The following is a 20,965-nucleotide window of genomic DNA, read 5'->3' on the forward strand; positions in this document are numbered from 1 at the left end:
GCAACTCTACTGCAAACTTCTTAGACAGTCAATAGGGAATGAAAAAGGTGAAAAACATTATTTAAAGAATTTGTGTGCTCTCTGTATGCATGCTTTTAAGTGAGAGAGCACCCAGGACGGCATGCCGTAACAGCTTTCTGTTTGTTTCCTGGGTTCTATTTGGACTGCTCTGAGTTGCTACAAAAATCTGTTAAAGAGAGGATGCTTGCAGTTTTAATTTCAATAAGAATGCAATAAATACTCATATTTAAAAAAGCAGTGAAAACAAGAAGCCTTTTCTGCCCACCTAATTTCACGGTGACTTCAGGGATTTAATGGCAAAACAACAAATGGACAAATTATTTATAGAAATGCTACAGCATTTAAAACGTGCAACTGTAAATGGTGCTATAGTCTGGTTCTGTAATACATCATTAACACAATAGAGATGTGCAATAGGTCATCTCAGAACCAGTTTCTGCCTGTACCTCCTGCACCACCTAAAATGTGGAAGCCTAGGATGACCTCAGTTTCTATGCTGGAGTGCATGTTTTCCCATCTACTGCCTGAGTGTGGGCCTTGAACACTAAACAGGCTCTCAATGAATTCATATTTTAGGGTGACATGGAAGAAGAGTGGTTGTAGTAGTGCAACAACCAAACTCTTTGCTGAATACCTCTGCCTAAGAGGTATAGGAGCAAATGCATAAGTGAGTAAGCCAAACAGGACTAGAAAGCTGTGTTATCATTCAGCTCTGATGCCATTTCTTTCCGTAAATTCAATTAGTTCTTCAGCTTTATTTGCACACCTTTCAACTGGGAGGATTGTACTGATCCTTTACCACTGGGAAGTAAGAATGGGAAAGGAAAGGTGAACAGTACGAATAAGGTTTGCATAGTAGCAGCAGCCCATAAAAGAAAAAGGAAAGAGGGTATAGTATGAACATGAAAGGGAAAATCTTGCTTTTTCAAGGGAAGCTATAACAGAAATGGTTAAAAAGGAGATGTATAGAAAGTTTCAGATTCAGGAAAGGGAAAAAGGAAGAAGGCATTTAAGAACTGAATTAAAATCTTGCAGGTTTCAGGGTTAGGGGACAAAATTTATTTTCTGTTCTTTATTCTTTCACTCTGTGGCAGAGATTTTATATCGTTTGGGCTGGAGATGACTGTTAGAGTGATAGCTGACCTGGGGAACATCTAAATGACTAACAAAATAAATAAATAACAAAGCAAAAATATCTAAGACTTACAAGGATATATACAACATCATCTAGTAGAAAGAGCGAACTAGCAGGTCTGCAGACACCCCTATTCAGTCAGAAAATTCTCTCCCAACATTCATTTAAATGTTATTTACTATGTCCAGACACAGTCACAGCAGATCCTTCCATTGTTTGCTTGCGCCAAAGTAGTTGAAAACAATCCTACATCATTTATGAAAAATGGTCATGTTATGTTTAGAAGTATCTGAAATAACCAGGAACATATCTCTGCCCTCAGGTCATAATAAAACTAGGGCTCTGCAATAAAAATGCGGTCAGAACAGGAAGGGGTAAGTTTACTTGAAACCAGAGAAGATTGCCCCCCCCAAATGACTCTTTATGGCTACTGCATTATGTTAGTGCTAATGCTGGTAAATCCCAAAGTAAAGATTGAGGGACCTATCCTTAATTTCTCATCTGTTGCCTGCTGCTTAAACTGCGAAGCAGGCAAACATCAAATTATATTACTCCAAAGAATCATTCAAAATGTAATTCATTAGATAATGCTCACTTTTCTGAGTCACTGAAATGCTCTCTTCTGACTACTGTAAAATACTTGTAAGAAATAAATGTTTCACCTTAATGCATGAGTACTCATAGATAGTACATCTGCATTGTATCCACTTTGACTAAGGCCATTGTGCACACGGTGCTGGCAGATTGCATGAATCACACTGGACAGTTGCTGTTCTCTGATGGGATGTTTAATGTCTGTAACCATGACAGTGGGAAATGTAAAGCTAGCTAGGAGTTCAGAAAACTCATAATATTTTGGGTTTTTTTACTTAATGTCTTAATCCCTGAAGTCTGATGATTATTTCAGAATTTTTTTTGCCTTTTTGAAATACTTCAGTGCTTCTTGAGAAGGCATATACCTTCCAGACCTTTGAAATGAAAAGTCAGTTAGAGAGAATGCAAAAATAAAAGTTGTTTGAGTTTTAGTTTCAAGAATATATCATTACTCTTAGGTATTAGCTTTTGGAGCCAGGAGGCTGAATATATACATACCAAAAATGTGACTAGCACTGAAAAATAATTCATAACATCTGTAGCTTGCAATATCCGTTATACTTTGAAATATGTGTTCACTACGGAGTGAGTGGAAATGGAAAAGAGCAGTTAAAGCAATGCATTCATTTTTAAACCTTTGCTAGGGCCTTTATAATTATTAGTACTATCATAATGGAGAATTAGGCATTTGATTAGAATGTGTGAATTTCTTTCTATTTTTCTGTGTTCCTCACTCTGTTCTGGGAAGCAGTGTTGTAAACGTTTGGAAAAAAACCCCAGTGTAGTAAGATATCAGTAGGTCTGCCTTTGTGAGAGGCCACCTCAGCAGGGGATGGAGTTCATTTTCTTGTTCCTTCCTATGGGAAGGGTCAAAAGTATACAAAAATAATAATCTGTGATAAAAATAAGTCCAAAATGGATTTTAATGGAAGGTGAGTCATATAGACTGAAGAGCAGAAAAAAAGTCTGGAAAACAGTTGTGAAACACCTTTAAGAAGATGTAATTTGAGAGTCTCGTGTATTCCAATGGACACTGCTTTTTTATATCTCTTAGGAAAAAAATTATCACTGCTGATTTCATAGCAAGTGAGGGGAAGGTGGAGAGCAAACTTTTACTTTGAAAGGGGGAGAGAGAAGGAGGCTGCTGATACTTCTTTGTAGAGAAAGGCAATTTTTTCTTATTTTATGGATGGTAGGATGCAAATAATGAAATTACTCCTTTTGGAAATCCCACACAACAGAGAACAAATTTCCAGTAAATACTGAAGCACATAGCCTGGGAAAGAGTCAGTGAACTTTTCTAAGTCAAGGCATTCAAAGCCCTCTTAAGCTCCTTGCCATCCTTCCAGAAAGCAGTCCTTGAGTCCTGTTATTTTCCATGACTACGTATCCTGACCCTGTGAGCTTGCCATTTGCCTCATTCACCTCAGAGTCCACTCAGGGCTTTACTAAATGCATTCACCCACGGGAAGGGTTGCTGCCCATCAGTGGAATGGAGCAGAGCAGGGCTTGGAGCAGGGGAGAGCACGCAGCGGCGTGCACAGGCAGCACAGGCAGCTGCTGGAGAGGCTGCCTCCGCCGGGAGAGCCGCTGCTGATGATCACGGTTGGGAATTAATGTAGCTCAACCCAAATTCCTAAGATGGCAGCAGCTGTTTGTGGAAACTGAGAGTCTGGAAAAGAGCCCCATTTTATGGCCCCTGTGATAATAATTGTGAATGTTGCAATGTAATAACACATGTATCTGAGCTGCAGTGTTCAGATGTCGCTCTGCCTTTTGACCCCTTCTCTGCAGCTGAGGACGGTAAGGTTTATTCAGAGGAATAAGTTCCATTCCTGCTTGTTGTAAAATGGATAGAAAAAAAACCCCAAAGTACCCCAAACAAACAAGCAAAAAAATCAAACCATTAGTTCTGTTGCATTGTTAAAGTTGTTTATAATTGGCACTGTTCACATATTTGTTATTTTGACTATGTGGTCTCAGTGTTGCAAGGATGCAATTCTCAGGGAAGTGTCCTCGTCTCTGGGCTACAGACTCAGACTCCCATTTGCTTAGTCTCCCTCACTGGCCCCATAAATCTGGCATTCCTTTACTGCATAGTCGTATGGCTTCAGCAGAAATGTGGCTTCATGCCAAGTTGCAGACTAACTTCTGGCTCTCACTGCTGAGAAACTGAAACAGTGGACTGGAACCCCTTTGTAGCAAGGAGGGTTCAAAAGCCACCCTTCTCCTTTTGTGGGTTAAACAATTCCACAGCCACTTGATCACAGCTCCTGTAGCTGAGCAGGTTATTCCTCCAGCTGCAAAAGTAATAAAGCCTGTCTTGTATACCAAACCCCCTAACCTTCCTTGGTCCTCACAATATTCCCAAATCCTTGCTACATCTCTTACACCTGTTTGTCTGCCTAAATGGCAGCATATGCTAGCTGGGCTAGTGCAGTGCTACACAGGAGATGGCTGGCCACTGATTGCTGCTCTCTCAGGGACTGGATAAGGACTGAATTATACCAGCCTTGGCTCTTCTCTGCCTAATTTCTGGTCTCATGAAATCTCCAGACCCATCAGACTTCTGTCCTCTCCAGGAGGTGAGGCAATCACAGCTAAACAGCCAGACACTGTAATTTGTTTAAGAAGTTATGAGAAAAAACTACATCCCACATAGATAAGATCCCACAGAGACAAGCTTGATTTCTGCAAAGTTACTTTCTTCTCCATCCTCCCACTAAGGAGCGATTCCTGGTCCTGTTAACTTCTCCCCACCAAACATCTTCTAGGTGACTGTAGATGAGCCTTTCAGTGCTTCCAAAAGTGAGTGTGGGCCCTTGTTGTCTGCATGAAAGAAATCTGTTCATGGTCCATCTCTGCTGGATTTTGATGAATACGTTTTGGTTGGTTTGTTAATCCAAAAATCTGTGGTGTAACAACTTGTTAGGAAAACTTCTGCTGGGGATGATAAAAGTTCAGCTGATCCTGACTAACAAAAGGAAATATTTCAAGCTTACTTACACACTTTTTTTTTTTTTTTTTCCCCCCATTTTGTAGTTCTGTGGCATATTCTGTTCTTTATGTGTTTTCATATACACGCATTTTTACACACATACATGTACACTGGTGGGAATAATTGAGTGCTACAAGTTGATAATGTAGAACAGAAGAAAATTTCTACTTATAGAAATGTGAAGAGAATAATACAGATCTGACCTGTGCTGCAGGAAATGATGGCTGTTCAGCTTCTATAAGAAAGTCATGATTTCTCCCAAAGACAGATTTTAGTGCAAATTGAAATGGTCTTTATGACTAAGGATACATGAACTGGTTTATTACATCCCTTATATTTCCAGAATCTTTAGGTCTTAATTTCAGTGTAAACAAAAATTTTGGAAGAGTGGAGTTATATAATTTCTATTTACTTGTGAATAAGTAGAATTTTTAAAAATTTATTTACCAACTTAAATAATAACTGACTTAGTTTTGTTCAACCAAAATAAATGAAGACATGTATTTTCAATGTAACATACGGTGGGAAACGCAGAAGAATCTAAATCTTTAATCAGTTGTAAGTTAGTTTTAGGAACTAGAGGCCTGAAATATTTTCAGGGAACTGAATACCAAACTGTAGCACTGATTATGCATATAAAAATCCAGACTGCTATGAGATTTTCATATGACTTTTTAAGAAGCAATCTTTAATATATAAAAGACCACAGCCAAGAGCTGGAATACTTGTGTAAACTGTTCTTAAAATGATTAAGAGGTAACTCAATTGACATTTTCCAACATCAGTTCCCCTTTCAATTGACATTACATAAATTTCACTGAAAGGCATTTGTAGGTGAACATGCAGTCATACTGTACAACATGGCTTCAGAAATATATAGGCATCACTTGAGTTTCTCAGAAATGACTAGTAAGGACAGCCCACAGTTCCCTTCTAAACTCAGTTTCCTGGACAGAGGAAACAGAAAATCCTCCTGGGAAATAGTAATGCTATCCCAAGAGCCAAGAGCCATTTCAGTTTCTAGTGGGATTACAATTTTCTCAATTTGTTTCAAATTTGGTCATGCTGTCATGCTAGTTCAGGCCCCCCCATTCATCTGAACTGGCTGGCTATTTACCTGTCCTGACCAAAAAAGTTTGAAGATTTGCTCTCCAGGCAGGGAATCGCCAGCACAAGGACTAGTTTGCACTAAATGCTCCTCCTACATGTATCTATCTGGGGATACATCTACCTAGACACCTGGACCTGCAAGCTGAAGCACAGCTCTTGAAGCCAGTTTGGATGTGACAAGTGGTGAAACAGTTGGATCCAGTCCACACCTCAAACACAGTTTAGTCTTGAATTATTTAGCTGCTGATTTTACAAGGCAGTGTCCAGATCCACCCATTTATAAGCTCTTCCTCCACTGGAGAGCTCCAGTTGATGTAGCTTTCAGCTTGAGGATGTACTAAACTACAGAATAATAATGCAATGTCTCTCCAGCACCCAGGGTGCATTCCGTACTCTATGCTTTGCTCTTCAAAAGTCAGACAAGTCAAGAAAAAAATCAAATATAATTTCTATAGCTCTTTTCTGAAACATTTTTAAAAACAGCTTCAGGAAATGTATAACAGAATATACATGAGATAGTTAATAAAACAAGTTTTAACACTTTAAGGGATGGCAATTATATTCTTTGCGTGCAAAGCTAATTACTGTATTGTATGTCCTTCTCATTTCTAGCACAGATAGGAAGCTTTTATAAATCAGTTTTAACAAATGGATATCTGATTATTGAATTTGTCTTATTGTTATAATACGAAACATTTAAAGCTTAACTTTATTAATCAGAGAAACTATCAGTTCTATCTTATTCTGGGATAACACTTGAGCTTTTAGAAGCTGATGTGTGAAGCCTGAAATGTAGAGTTGGAAATCTAGTTTGAAGTTTAGTCTCTGGCAAATTATCCCTTCACTGGCAATCCAAGTGTTCCTACAAAGTATGTTCCAAGGACATCACATAAAGGACAGCTGTATAGCTCTCGTGCCCTAGTTTCTGCCATAAGCACTTACTTACTGATACTAGCCTAATATAAATGTACTGACAACCAGAACATAGTAATATTACTTTGAATAGAAGTAATTAAACCTTTTTTTGTATTTATATGTGAAAAATGCTATAAAAGTTGCTAGACTGTAAGAACTTCTTATAACAAAATTATGGTCTTGAAAAAGTGGTGCTTTTTTGGGAAAGAATTTTTAGTTGCTGACATCATTCCTGCCCGCTGAGGACAGAAACTGTCCAAAGACAACCAACATACAAATTATACAGTATCACATTTTTATATATTTGGAACTTTAGTCCGACACTGCTGAAAGTAATGAAGGTTTTGCAACTGCCTTCAGTAAAAATGAAGTCTACTCCTGAATGAGGAAAGGTTATCTTAGTAATATGAAGAATCTTAATCTGTGTCATATATTCATGCACTGAGTATCAGTAAGGTAAACAGGATGAGATCTGAGCTTTGTCTCTTGTCATATTATGTATGGTAGAAGCTTTTACTAATTCATCCCAGGCTGAATGATTGTACTTTTTAAAAGTTTGGATGCTGGTGTGATTAAAACTCAGCCAGGTTAATCTATAGAGTACTCAGTATTAATAAATATCAGATCCAAATATTTTAATAATTTTTTAGCTAATGTTAGCAAACTTATGGGTGGGAAAACAAATTTGAAAGAGTGGGATGTTTTTTAAATTCAGAAACCAAACTTTTTCAGTGATAGGACAACCAGATATGTTCTATTCAGACTAATATTACCAATTCAAAAGTAAGATTAAAAGAAGCAAACACTTTTCAAAAGTTTAGGTCTCCTGCACCCATATAGAGATAACTAAAGAAGCAATCTTTTTCCCAGAATCTGCTAAGCACAGAACAGCAGTAACAGACACAGACGCATCTGTGAGATGCTCACCACTTTGGAAGATTCAGACCAGGCACCTAAAGACCTCATCTGCATGCAGATATTTTTAAGAATATGGTCAAGTCTGTAGTGAATTCTTACTGTGTCACTAATTGTAGTAAAAAGCTCCAGTACACATCACTGTGGCCTCTCTAGAGTTTATGGTGAAGTTTTATAGTAGTAACTATAGAACAGTGCTCTTTATGTAGGTTAAAAGGATTTCATGGTTTACCATAATCCTTCCAAATAAGATCCAACCATATTTTGACTCTCGCTCTCTCTATATATGTATCTATATTCTCAAAAGGACTGAAAGAGAAGGGAGTTTGTTTAACATTAGATTTTGACAGAGAAACCTACATTCGAGGTGTGAAAACACATTTGTGATGAATGTTAAGCATCACAGAATCAAAGAATTGTTGAGTTTGGAGGTCACCTCTTGAGACTGTCTAGTCCACACCCTGCTAAAGCAAGGTCAGCTAGATCAGGTTGCTTAAGGCTGTGTCCGGTCAGCTTTTGAGAATCTCCAAGAACAGAGAATTCACAAGCTTTGTGTGCAAAGTATATCTTATCAATGGGCAAATGTATCTCACTGTGTTTGCAATGCCATGTTTGAGATTAAAATATATAGGTTTAAAAGGATAATATGTATACATATATATCTTTCATCTGAGAACAATATCATGCAGTCCACCATCATACTCGGGAGACACTGGTGATACTTGCAGACAGATCTTTCCCAGGAGAGTTCAAATATAGCTTCAGAAATATTTGTTAAAAACTTTACCGGTAAAAAGGCTGTTTTATCAGAGGAATCCACTTCTGTTAGATGCCCATATAGAACTTTATTAGTGTCTATAAATTTTTCCTACCAACCATTCATTTAGCATTTCACATTCTATTAAGAAAAAAAAAAATCTAGTTAGGAAAGAACATTTTAATTTTGTGGTAAATCAGAATGACTATAAAAGATTTGCTCTATTCCAAGTCACAGTATGAAAGGAAATCTGGGTAAAGCAAGTGTTATTTAACACTAAATAATTTCATTTCCATGACTTCATCGGACTTACATATCAGCTATTCAGAAAATAGTCCCAAAGAGAGTCTTTAATTTAAACTGTCTGATGTTCTTTTGGCAGTTGTAGTGAAACCAAGAGATTTGTTCTCCAGAAAACTTGGACAGTTTCAGATGAAAGAAAAGGGGGGAGGTGGATTGGTTGTTTTTTTTTTTTTAAGGTGGACTTTACTGCAAGTTATTCAGTTACTGACAAACAATGATTATAATTAACTATCGTAATTCTTTCAAAAAAGCCTACTATCTTTTAAAGAGCAGGAAATGTTCTCTGTCTACAAAAGCTAACACACAATGAAATTAATAAATACCTTCCTTCTTCTAAAAGTGTGAATATTTATTCACACAATTCAGCGGAGTTAAATGTGTTAGAAATAATTTTCTCAAATTCAGTCCTTTGCTTCAAGCTATAACTCAGATATATTCTCAGAAAAGGGTATAATGGAAATATCAATAAATAAATTTTGATTTGACATAGCAAAATAAAACTCCCTTTGACTGGCTGGAGACAGAAACACTTTCAGATAAGTCTTCATAAGCTTCTTCAGGAAATGAGTTCTAGAAATGGCGTTTACTGAAAGGTAAATGCTGCTAAGAAAAGTACTGACCCCTGTTTAAAGTTCCTTTCAAAGTCAATTGTTTATTCTTTTCACTGTTCCTAGGTCTGGAAAAAGTGCCAAAAGACCTTCCTCCTGACACAACTCTGCTGGACTTACAGAACAACAAAATCACTGAAATTAAAGAAGGAGATTTCAAGAACTTGAAGAATCTTCATGTAAGTGTATAAATGAAATAGTATTTGCCAAAAAAAAAAAAAAAAAAGGGCAGAAAATGTGGTTTTGGCCTGGTACTCAGGTTTTTAAGGAAAATTGATGAAATACTCTATGATCTTCCTCCACCAGCCCAGCCTGTTTATTTCCTTTCCCATTCCCCTCCTGCAAACTCTTCTCATACCACAGAAGTTTCTCATCTCTTTTCAGCTCTTCATACCTGTCTCTTGTCCAGTCAGTCTCCTGATGTCCATCATAAATCCTCTCACCTATTTATTTATGGTTTTCGTCCCTTTGGCACAGTGGCTTGATTATTTCTATTTAAAAAGCAGATCCATCTCAACCCTGCCACATCACTCACTTATTACTGTATTCCTTCCCCTCCTACCTCTGACTTCACAAAGATTTGTATATACCATGTTTGTCAGCAGTTTTTCTGTACTAATTTTAGTTCAAGAATCTTTTCAAATCAATCTTCTGCCCCCTGCACTACAATGAAATTGTGTTTTTGCAATAACCTTCTCCTAGCAAAACTCCTTCCTCATCCTCCTTTACCTACAAGTCTCTTCCAACACTGCTGTCTGTTTTCCTCTTTGCTGAAATATTTTCCTTCCCTGGTTTCTGTGGCTGCCCTTCTTTCTGGTTCACCTCTTCTCTTCCAAGTTTCCGTCAGACAACTACCTTCCTGTGTTTCCAAATTTTTGTTTTTCTGTCTGAGGTCCTACTCCCTTATTTCTATACTTTTTATCAACATCTTAAAATTCATACCTCATAGTCTTGCCTCAATTTAGTTGAAATATCTCTTTCTTTCCAGATTAGAAAAAAGCTATTACTTCTCTGCCTTTGAAAGTAATACCCCAACTCAGGCATATTTCTGAAAATATTATTTTTCTAGCCTTTTACCAGCTCAATTTATTCTGCATATTATTCCATTTGATCCTTTTTGATCATAACCAATATAAACTACTTGGCTTTGCTTTCCTGGCTCTTCACAGCCTTTCTATTCTGTTTTCATTCACAATCAAGAAGCCAACTCTCACTTTTTATCTGTTCATGATGCCCATGCCATCACCCAAGCAAGCACTGTTTCAAACAAGAATCTTCATTTAGTCACTCATACTTGGAAAAAAAAAATCATATAAACATTTATCTCCTTAATTACTTCCAAATGATCTCTTAAGTTTTTTTGGGGTTTTTTTTGGGTTTTTTTTGTTTGGTTGGGTTTTTTTGGGTTTTTTGGGTTTTTTTTAATGCAGCAGAAAGAAGAAATGTTTTTAAAAGTTCCTAGGAATAGGTACAATGCCAGTCTGTCCATAGTGGAAGGAGCTGCATGAGTGAATCATGATGAGGTCCATGTCATCTAATTTTAACATAGGTGTCTGTACTTGAGCAAATTACATAGATAACCTCTACAGTTAACAAAGAGAAGTAGGAGCTTCTACATCACATTTCATCTGACTTGGTTTTAGAATGAGATGACTTGTGGCCCAGAATTTTTATTCAATTCCTCTGCTTGGCTACTGAAGAGATTTGACATCCTAATTTCTGCCCACTTGTTTTGGTTTTCTTCCCCCTTAGAGAGAAGTCCTGTGTTTTCAGTGAAGATCATCTGCAAGGTGCTAAAAAAAAGAAAAATCTTGTCAATGAAATTAATCTTTTTGCAATCCTTCTTCATGACACTGCATGAAATGAGTCAGAGCATGGTATTGCAGATGAAAAGCACTGCCCCCAGTGACTTCTGCCTACTTAGCACTCAGATCAGGTCTGTCATACATCCTGATGTGAGTTAAGCTGTTGTAAACTATGTCATCTCATTGAGATTAACTCTATGGAAATTTTTTCTTTCTTTTATTACAGCAGATATAATTTAATAGTGAATTAAATAGGTAACTCTTTACGGAAGAGATTATTTGTTTGTCTTACTCCCAAAAGTTTCCAGTACAGGGGACCAGTGGAAATTATACAGAAGAGTGATAACAGTAACATAAGTTTTACAAATAACCTTCAAAACCATGCAGTTTTCCTGGATTTACTCAAGAACAAAACCCAATCCTCTCATCTACTCCCTAAAATAATAATTTACTCACGAAGTACATTTATGTAAATAGGCACCATCTTTACTCTCAGCAGGCAACATTCTTCTTCTTGTGTAATATCTGGGAATGATTCCCATTCCACACCTTACAATTAAATATTTTTCAGGGTGATAGTGAAAGGGTTTTTGTTTTTAGATAAATATAACTCAAAAGCTTTGTTGTTGACAGAGCTCCATCGTCACTTTTGTTTTAAGGACGTATATGTGTGTGTCTGCTTTTTAATCATATTCCCTGATAAACATGGCTTATGTTAGCGTTGCATTTGACAGTGTGATGTTCAAAAGTTTCTAGACTTCTTAGATTTTACTAAACTTTCTTATATGCTACTAAAACAGGAAGATCTACATAAATTATCAGTATTATTTTTCCAAAATCTAAAATTATTAACAACTGCATGAAGTGATTACTTAAGGGAACAATTCCTTAAATTCCAAATTTAACAGATCTTGAAAGAAATTAACAGTATATTCAGTTTAATCCTGTTGAATATTCCTTTTAAATTCCTTCTTAACTCCTATAGACATCACCAACCATAGGTGTGATAGTTTTAGAAGAGATTTTCGTGAACAAGTTGGGTTGAACTTAAAGTTCAAGTTGTACTGAAAACCAGATGAAGTAAGGAAAAAAGAAAGGATCTACCTATACCTTGCCTGTGGCTTCTATTTCAGCACAAATGGAACTGCTTATGCTCTGAGTGCACAACACATGGAAATAGAAATGAAAGAGAAATTAGTACCTACAAAAATATTCTTTGTATCAGAAAATTTTCCTGAGTAGGTAAAAGAAGAGTTAAAATTTGCAGCTGTGGAAATATGTCAAGAAACTAGAAAAGGATGCAACTAAGGGAATATTTATCTGCAAATAATAGATGCCTGCCAGAAAACACCAGAGTCAACAGTTTCGGTGCACTTGATATTTTTATAATTTTAAATTTATCCTGGAAAAAGTTACTAAACTATTAATGTTGTATTATAAAAACTCAGTGAGACTTCAGACTATTTAAAAATGAAAGATAAGATATATTTTTTTACCAGAGGACTTGGGAGAATAGGGAAAAAATTGAAGACAGACTTTTATTAGGGCCGGTGTCTGAGTTTTGTGATTTCAGAAAACTGTCTGATAGAAACTTGCTTATGATTTAGACCTGTGGCAAAACAATCAGAGAGGTGCTATTGGAAAAGCCAGGAAAAAGTCTTCTATGAAACTGTCAGAATTTTCCAGGCAGACTGACACTTCTGGATAGAGTACAGTACTTTGACCCCATGGACACAATAAAGAATCCAAAATACTACATGAGTAAGCCCTCATGCAGAGTGAAGGAGGAGTCTACAAAAACAGCACATGAAGTTGCATGCTGTGTGGCAAAGCCAAAGCAAACCAGCGTAATGCCTGACACTTGGAAAAAGAGGTAAAAGAGACTACTGTGTATTAGATCACTGTAACAGCACAAACAACAGAATAGTGATGGCATGCATTTCCAACAGGAATTTTTCGATGGCACACTATTAGTACAGCAAAAGAAGATGACTGCACTGAAATCAAATGGAACATTGCTTAACTAAGCTGGCAGAACTATGCAAAGCCATGGTTGTGCATACAACAATGCTAAACCCAGTTGTATTTATACTGAAAGAAAAGACCTACATGAAAGAGATAAAAGATTTAAAATTGAGACTTAAGGTTATGACCATATCCACACGTTATGACCATATCCACACTAAGGGATTCAGTAAATGTATGGGCAAAGAAACTGAAACACTCTTTGTAGTAATATCAAGTGGAAAAATGATGTATTGCATTAGAAAAGTTTCATGGACTCCTTTTTTTTTAATCAAAAGGCAGCTCCCTGTGGAAAGACAAGAGCCTGGACTAACTGAAAAAAGTTTAAGAACATCTTCCAGGGATACAGAAAAGCTCCTAACAGATCAAAAAATATTAATGAAAGAACAGTCTTCTGACGACTCATTGCAACTTCTGTTCCCTTTTACCTGGCATAATTAAAAGAGAAGTTAAGTAAACATAATGCTCTGCAAATCACAGAATGAAGAATCAGTAACCACCAGCATACTGTCAAAAACCAGACAGATATCTCTGTCCAGATTCTATCTCTGAACTCACAAATTCTATCTCTGAACTCAATTCCCACTATCATCAAGGGCAGACATTCTTAACAGGACTGAGAGATACCTTTTTAAAATGTTTTTTTCCTCTTGGTGCAGCTGTAGGTTTCTAACAAATATTCTGAGGAAAAAACTCAAGTTAATCTTTTTGAAACTCTCTAAGCACCCTCTTAGCTGTCATTTCCTCAGACTCTCCTTTTCATTGTGCTTAACACACAGCAAGATTTTCCACTGAAACGAGTGCAACACACCACATGCATGCAATTCATTTTTAATGTGCAGAGGGTAAAGATATTTTCATATGAGGAAAAAAACAGAAGAAAATACTCTGGGGTCCTTAAAATTCTGGAGAGAGTCAGCATACTAAGCTAATTAAAAAAAAAAATATAGAATACAGCAATAAAATAAACAAGTAAATTATGATAAAATGAATGACCAAAATGCTTTCCTCAGTAGACAAGGACAGGGTTGAAAGATTCTCTAGAACTCCAGAGAGTTAGGATTATATTTTGCTGGAGCAGGAGACCATAGAGCCAGCTGCTTCCTGGTCATCTGTGCAAGTCATGTTACACAAGACTTACTAGTGAGATTTTAAACACCATGCAAACTAGATCTGCAGTAGGCTCCTTGGCTTTGTGAGATTATTCAACAAGGTACTGTGGATGTGATCAAACTGCTTTCCACAGCCTTCTTTCGTTTATACTGACAGGCTGTTGTTTCAATGCCTTGCCATCTCCTTCCCTCACACTTCATTCATCTCTTTCCTACTATTTTTATGTCATCCCTTTTTCCTTGCCTTTCTCAGCTATGTGCACTTCATCCTAGGTTTGGCAGGGTTACTGCCAAACCCTACCAAAGAATTTAAGTAACAACAAATAAAGAATAATTGCACCATCATGGGTTTTTTATACCTTTATCCTTTTCCTGCCTTAACTGTAGAACGTGGGCCCTTCAGGAGACATAACATTTGGAATTCTGTTCAGAGACCTCCTTGGATTCAGGAGCTCTTGGTTCCTTCAAGTTTACCAATGTTTATGATTTTTTAAATGAATTTTAAAACGAATACTTATTTAGTAGAATTCTGTGTCCTGGTATAACACAATTAGAGAAGAAAGTCAAGTTCTGTTTTATATTTTTTGTGTTCTTTGTGTTTTTTTTCTTAAGTGTACATCCACTCCTAATAAACTGGCAGAATAGCTTGACTACATGTCCAGGTTATGAGTATGACTTAACAACTAAAAACATAAGGCAAACAAAAAGGATGAAATTTATTATTATTTTTATTTGGATGCCTGACTCCTGAGCTTACAATTCTTAAGGCATTACTGTTCCTAGCAGAACTGTAATAAAAACCAGGTAATAATGTAATACATAACCCAGGAAATTAAAGAAATTCCATCGGGTCAGCGGATTGACTTTTCAGTTTAAACCCTGAAGGACGCATGCATCATTAAAGATTTGATGTTAGGTAAGAGTACCATTCCCAGCTGGCAAAACAGATGTATCACTATGTATTATGGCGGATAGCAATTTATTGATCATTTTGCAGTTCACTCCTGATTTTGGCAAGGGTCTTGCTTCAAACTATTCTAAACTAAGAAGAACAGAAACAGGGATGAAAACCCCTCAGAACAATCCCCTGAGATTCTCACATAATGAAATTACTCCAAAAAATACAAACCCCTACTCCCCGCCCCCAGACAAGGCAGAAATTGTAATTTTTGGTAATGCCAAGGAGAACAACATTATGCTAGTCCCTACATGATTGTCACATGGTTCCTCTGCAGTTTGTCAGGGTGTATTTTAACAAAAACCTGCCAACAAGTGTTCCAAATTTTTCCTGAATTGTGAATCCTCCTTTTTGTTTTGGGAATAAATATTTCAGGTAGAAACCAGTCCAGAGGGAGCTAAATGGCCAGACTCATGCTGACTTCCATGAAGCCAGCATCTATTCCTGTCATACAGTGATTTTTTTATTTTTTTTTTTCTGACTACATTAGTACCAGAGGTGTTTCAGTAAAATGTAAGCCATCTTTGGAGCAAAACTTGGATTTTTTTTCCTCTCTCAGCACTGCCTAAACTGCTAGTCAGGATAAGGTGGTCCATAGGTATTACCACAGTGCAATATTCTAACAGAGTCAATGTTTACTGTGTAATGTTTATGTGCTATATATGACAAGGGAAAAAGGCTTTATCTCAGAAAAATGAGGATGGAAGTTAATTTTTCTCTTATCTATAGGAAACTGCTATGAACCCTCTAAACCTGACTAACTGATGTTTTTAATACCTGATGTATTTCCGCCTCTTTATTTTCTCTTTCTTTCTTTCCTCTCTTCTTGCCTATAGCTAAATATCTTCTCACCCATACCAGGTCATGCTGAAAGCTGTAATTCATGTGCTCAGCCTTTTGTATTGTGAATAGGTGATATGCTTCAACTCCTTTTTTTTTCGGAGGGAAGTACATTTGTTTTAAAAGAAATATCATTTTCCCTCCACTAAAAATAGAAAGTTGGAAGAAGATAGATTTTTGAATAAAAATATCAATTCCTGTGGATCTGTTCTAGGTGTGCAGATTTCTGCCAAATCATTTCATACTAGCAACATCGCAAGTGCTATCTGTGACATTGTAAGTGTTATCAAGGGCTCCAGCACTTTCAGCACTTTCAGGTTGACCTTTATTTTTCCTTCTGAGTACTTCTTGCCCAGCACAAATTTTTTATATGTCCTTTAAGAAGATGAATATAATGCCCCATCATGCCATGTGGGCTTTATTCAGGATAGCTAGTCCATGTGGCGTGTGTTTGCCTAACATCCTTTCCTCAATAGCACTGCCTGCAGATGTTTTCCCTAGGATTTTCTCCTCTACTTCCTGTTTTCACCAACCTCTAAATTCCCCCGAGCTTTTAATTTTATTTTATTTTGTTTTAACTTTTGTTACTTTCAAACCATATGGGGCACATTCTGAGGAAAGTAAACAGCATTGCTCCAAGGCTAATAACTTAGTTCTTTAAGTCTTGCATATAATAGAGTTATTGTGAAGTGGGAAAGGAACCCAGGGGTATGGCTTGCCAGGTGCTATGCTGGTATGTTATCCTCATCATTTGCTGTTGCTCTGGGAGATAGTAAAACTTCTCTTGCAAATTCTGATGTGTGGGTTTATTTTTTCTTCTTTACAGCTGCACAACAGGGACTTGCAGAGTGGGGTGTAAGTGGGAAATGATATTCTGGTACAAAAAAAAGTTGAAAACTAGAGGCCTGTGATATCTTCTTACCTTATACCACCATACATACATTCCCATTGTCAAATCAGTATTTTCAAGCATACCTTTGATAGATACCATCATTTCTAAGTGAGAGACTTTCTGGATGTTTGAATAAAACAACAGTTCTTTATGTTTCCCCAAGATAACATGATCATATTCAGGACAAAGCATTGGCAAAGCAGAACAGATTAATCCTAGATACCTAGATAATTTCTGGTTTTGTTCAGGACTGTCAGTTCTTCTCTGAAGAGCTGTAACAATCCTCAACATCAACTACTCAGAGAATATTTACATTGCAATGTCTAGATGAATGTATACCTATCTATTTCCAGGAAGAAATATTTCACATCAGACCATCAGTTGTGATAATCATAGCCCAAACAGTTTTTATCTAAAAGGCAACAAAGTTAAAACAAACCAAATAAAAAAGAAAAAAAATTAAGACGGACTTTTAGCTGAAATAAATGACGAAGCAGTAAGAAGCAGGATGCAGGATAAAAATTTCAAGTGCTGATGAGTCTAAACTCATTGAATGTTGACTTAGAGATCTATGGAAAAGAAATCCATGGTAAAATTAAGAAAAAAAAAAAACATAATTAGCAATTGCATGCTCAGTTATTGTTATTATGATAAAACCAATGACAGACACTTGTCCGCATAATTCAAGTTGTACCCCTCATAATAACTGGATTTTTTCCCATGTCCTAATATTGTGCAGGTAGCTGTATTACACTATGGGCAGACTCTACATCTGTATCACAATTCTGTCAATGATGACGCAGGAAACCACACGCCATGTGTACCCCATGTTGTTCTCATGGCAGTTCTTATAGCTCAGGCTCAAATAAAAGCGAGTTGAGGCCATGTCTTCCACTGACCAATATATTTATTTTGGGAGAGGATTATTGTTAGGGAAATACTCTGCTGAACTGTGACTGACCTTTTCTACCTCCTCTTGCAAATATGTTATTGCTAGCTAGCATACAAAATTAAAACCAGATATGCTCAGCTTTACTTGTACTCAGTGAAACCATGTAAAGAACACACTGCTTACATTGCTCAGGATGATCTGCAAGAGGAGTCTATTAGGGAAAAAACACATGTCAAATACCATTTTAAACTATCTTCTTACCTCTCTTTCAGTTTTCGTGATGGAGAGGTGCTGTCACAGGTGATGATACATTTCTTGGCACTGTCTTAATTCTTAACCGATTGTGGAAAGAGTTGAATGCTCAGTCTTCCTCCAAGAAACAGACTTAAGTGTAATTCTGAAAATATTAAAAGTGTATTAAAATGCACTGAATGTTAACTATAGTATTTACAATATAAAAATTTGTGGTTTAGCAGCAACTGTTGTGTTCTGTTTCTGAAAATAGCATAATAGATTTAGTGAAAAATGGTACTCTGTAGTTTCTCTAGTAATAAATATAAGTAGATATTATATCTATATTTATACAGCCCATCCTACCTAATTCACTGCATAAACATGCAGAACTGTAAATCTGATAAGTAGTATCAAACAGATGGAATTATGAGATTCACTCCGATACGTATCATATCTGAAATCCTTTCTATTAGCTGCATTACTGTTCTGACAGCAATGGGACTTTCTCCTCCCTTTTTATGGTTCTTTGGTCAATAAGACAGTTAACAATGATGTAAAATTTCAGAGGCATATGGAGACCACCTATTACAGGTAACAGAGCTTTCATGGAGGCCTTTCTCCTCTGACTGTGTAGAGAGCTAATTTGCTTAGAGTCACCCTGAGTCTAGATATCACAAGTGTTGTGAGAACTAGATTAAGTACCTACATAGTAGGCATAATGAAAATGGTCCATCATCCCTAACTGCTGGACTTAAGAGTATGATGCTTCAAATTGCTCCCCTTCATACCAATTTGTGCTTGCCAAAAAAATAGATTATTTATCTGAAAAAATGAAGTTATTATCAGACAGAAATCTAGTAAGTGCACTCTATAAGACTAACAGGAAAGAGGTGATGATATTTTTATCAAGCTGGGCTGTGCCTTCACTGTATTGAGTCATAGAATCATCTGTTCAGCAAAAACTGGTTAGGAAGGTTGAGTGATGATGGGTAAGGTATAAAAGTATCCTAAGAGTAAAAAAAAAAAAAAAACAAACCCTAAATAAATCTGGTAATGTTAGGTTTATGTGAATGTCTTGTTCTTCACAGCTTTCAAATGGAAGTGTTGTATTTATTCTTGGTTATAAATTATGGATGTTAACAGAAGCTGAATCTACCTCGTCAATGAAATAACACTTGTATTTGTTATATAGGCCTTGTTCATCTTTCACAGTTTCAGAAGTTCTTAATCTATTTTTTTTAGTACTGCATTGCATTTTCTTCAGCTCACTAGATTGCCCATAAAAAGGTATCAAAAGACTCTAGAAAAGAATAATAATTTTAAAAAGTTTCATTCCTAAAATAATTTCCCTAGTGATCATCTGAAAACTTCTTCGTTATTACTCCACAGGCATTGATCCTTGTTAACAACAAAATCAGCAAAATAAGTCCATTAGCTTTTGCTCCTCTGAAGAAACTGGAAAGACTTTACCTGTCCAAGAACAACCTGAAGGAACTCCCAGAAAACATGCCGAAGTCTCTTCAGGAGATACGGGCTCATGAGAATGAGATCTCCAAGTTGAGGAAAGCTGTCTTTAACGGGCTGAATCAAGTGATTGTCTTAGGTATGACCATAAGAAATTATAACAAAATCAAGTCAGTGTTTTTCCAAGATGTTTTCAGTTCAGTCCGTGAGTTTATGTAGAAAGCCAAGCAATGCTCCAATAAATTGTACCTCCAAATTAGCTTTGACCTAAAGGATATAGGTTCAGCACAGCTCACAACCATGTTTTCTTGGCAGAACTAGGCACCAACCCGATCAAGAGTTCAGGCATTGAAAATGGAGCTTTTCAGGGGATGAAGAGGCTCTCCTACATCCGTATCGCAGACACCAACATTACTAGCATCCCAAAAGGTAAGAAATTCAATTACTATTTCAGAGATTTGCTCAGGTATAATATAGTGACTTCTAGTCAGCTGGAAAAAAAAAAAAAAAAAGAGTTTGGAAGCCTTTTGAGTCTGTTCTTAGAATATCCATTATTTGAATATTTCATTTTCTGGTCAGTTGACTTTTATTGGTTTTGAAAATTTTGTTTTTCTAGTATGAGAAGCTCCACAAGAGGTGCACTGTCACAAGTAAGCTATTTTATGTTATTTTGCTTTTCTTGTCTCATAGCTGAAATATAGTGGAAGAATGTTTTCACCCACCAATCCTGGTTGGTGATCCTGATCAACACTACACAGATGTAAACTCATGTAGAATTAACTGAAGTTCTACAAGCATAAAATCAGCCTTCCACAAGTCTATGGGTTTGAAGCAAAAAATACTATACCTATACAAAACAGAAACATTTGCTATTTTTAGAAGTACTTCATTGCAAATTGCTACAAGATAAGAACAACTTCAATATAACCTATTAATACAAACCAAAACAGAATGGTTCCAATCCAGAGGAAATGATATTCAATTTATTCATACTTCAGACAACAGATTGTTTTGAAATAGCTGAAAACTTTTTGAAAGTTAATACTAGTTGTTATTTCTTTCATCCCACATTTCCTGTTTTGGATGTTCCTTTGAGGTACCTCAGATAGTTAAAATATTTGGTTCCAAGTTTTTTTTCCTGATAAACAGAATTTAAAAACTACTGTGTGCCTTACCTAAAATAACACTAAAGTTATTTTACCTCATCTTTATAATCTCATTTTCTTCTGCTCTTATTTGTTAAATATCTATGTGCCAAATGTTTGTAGATTTACGTATGTGGATAGTCTGGCTAAAATGAGGCTTCTTCTCTTACACTAATATGTATGTCCCATTTACATAATCATGAAGGCTAGAATTCATATCCAAGAAGAATTTCATTTGGTTG

General features: G+C 36.4%; 1 protein-coding gene across 1 annotated transcript in view; it reads left to right on the forward strand.

Moving 5' to 3' along the window:
• The window catches only part of DCN (decorin), a 39,911-nt gene that overhangs the window by 11,441 nt on the left and 7,505 nt on the right, over positions 1-20,965 (forward strand). The window contains exons 3-5 of the mRNA XM_074827081.1: positions 9,423-9,535; positions 19,504-19,717; positions 19,894-20,007. Coding sequence (XP_074683182.1) covers positions 9,423-9,535; positions 19,504-19,717; positions 19,894-20,007 — 441 coding nt within the window. The remainder of the gene's footprint in view (positions 1-9,422; positions 9,536-19,503; positions 19,718-19,893; positions 20,008-20,965) is intronic.

The sequence above is a fragment of the Strix aluco genome, chromosome 5 (genome assembly GCF_031877795.1).
Source record: "Strix aluco isolate bStrAlu1 chromosome 5, bStrAlu1.hap1, whole genome shotgun sequence".
NCBI lineage: Eukaryota > Metazoa > Chordata > Aves > Strigiformes > Strigidae > Strix > Strix aluco.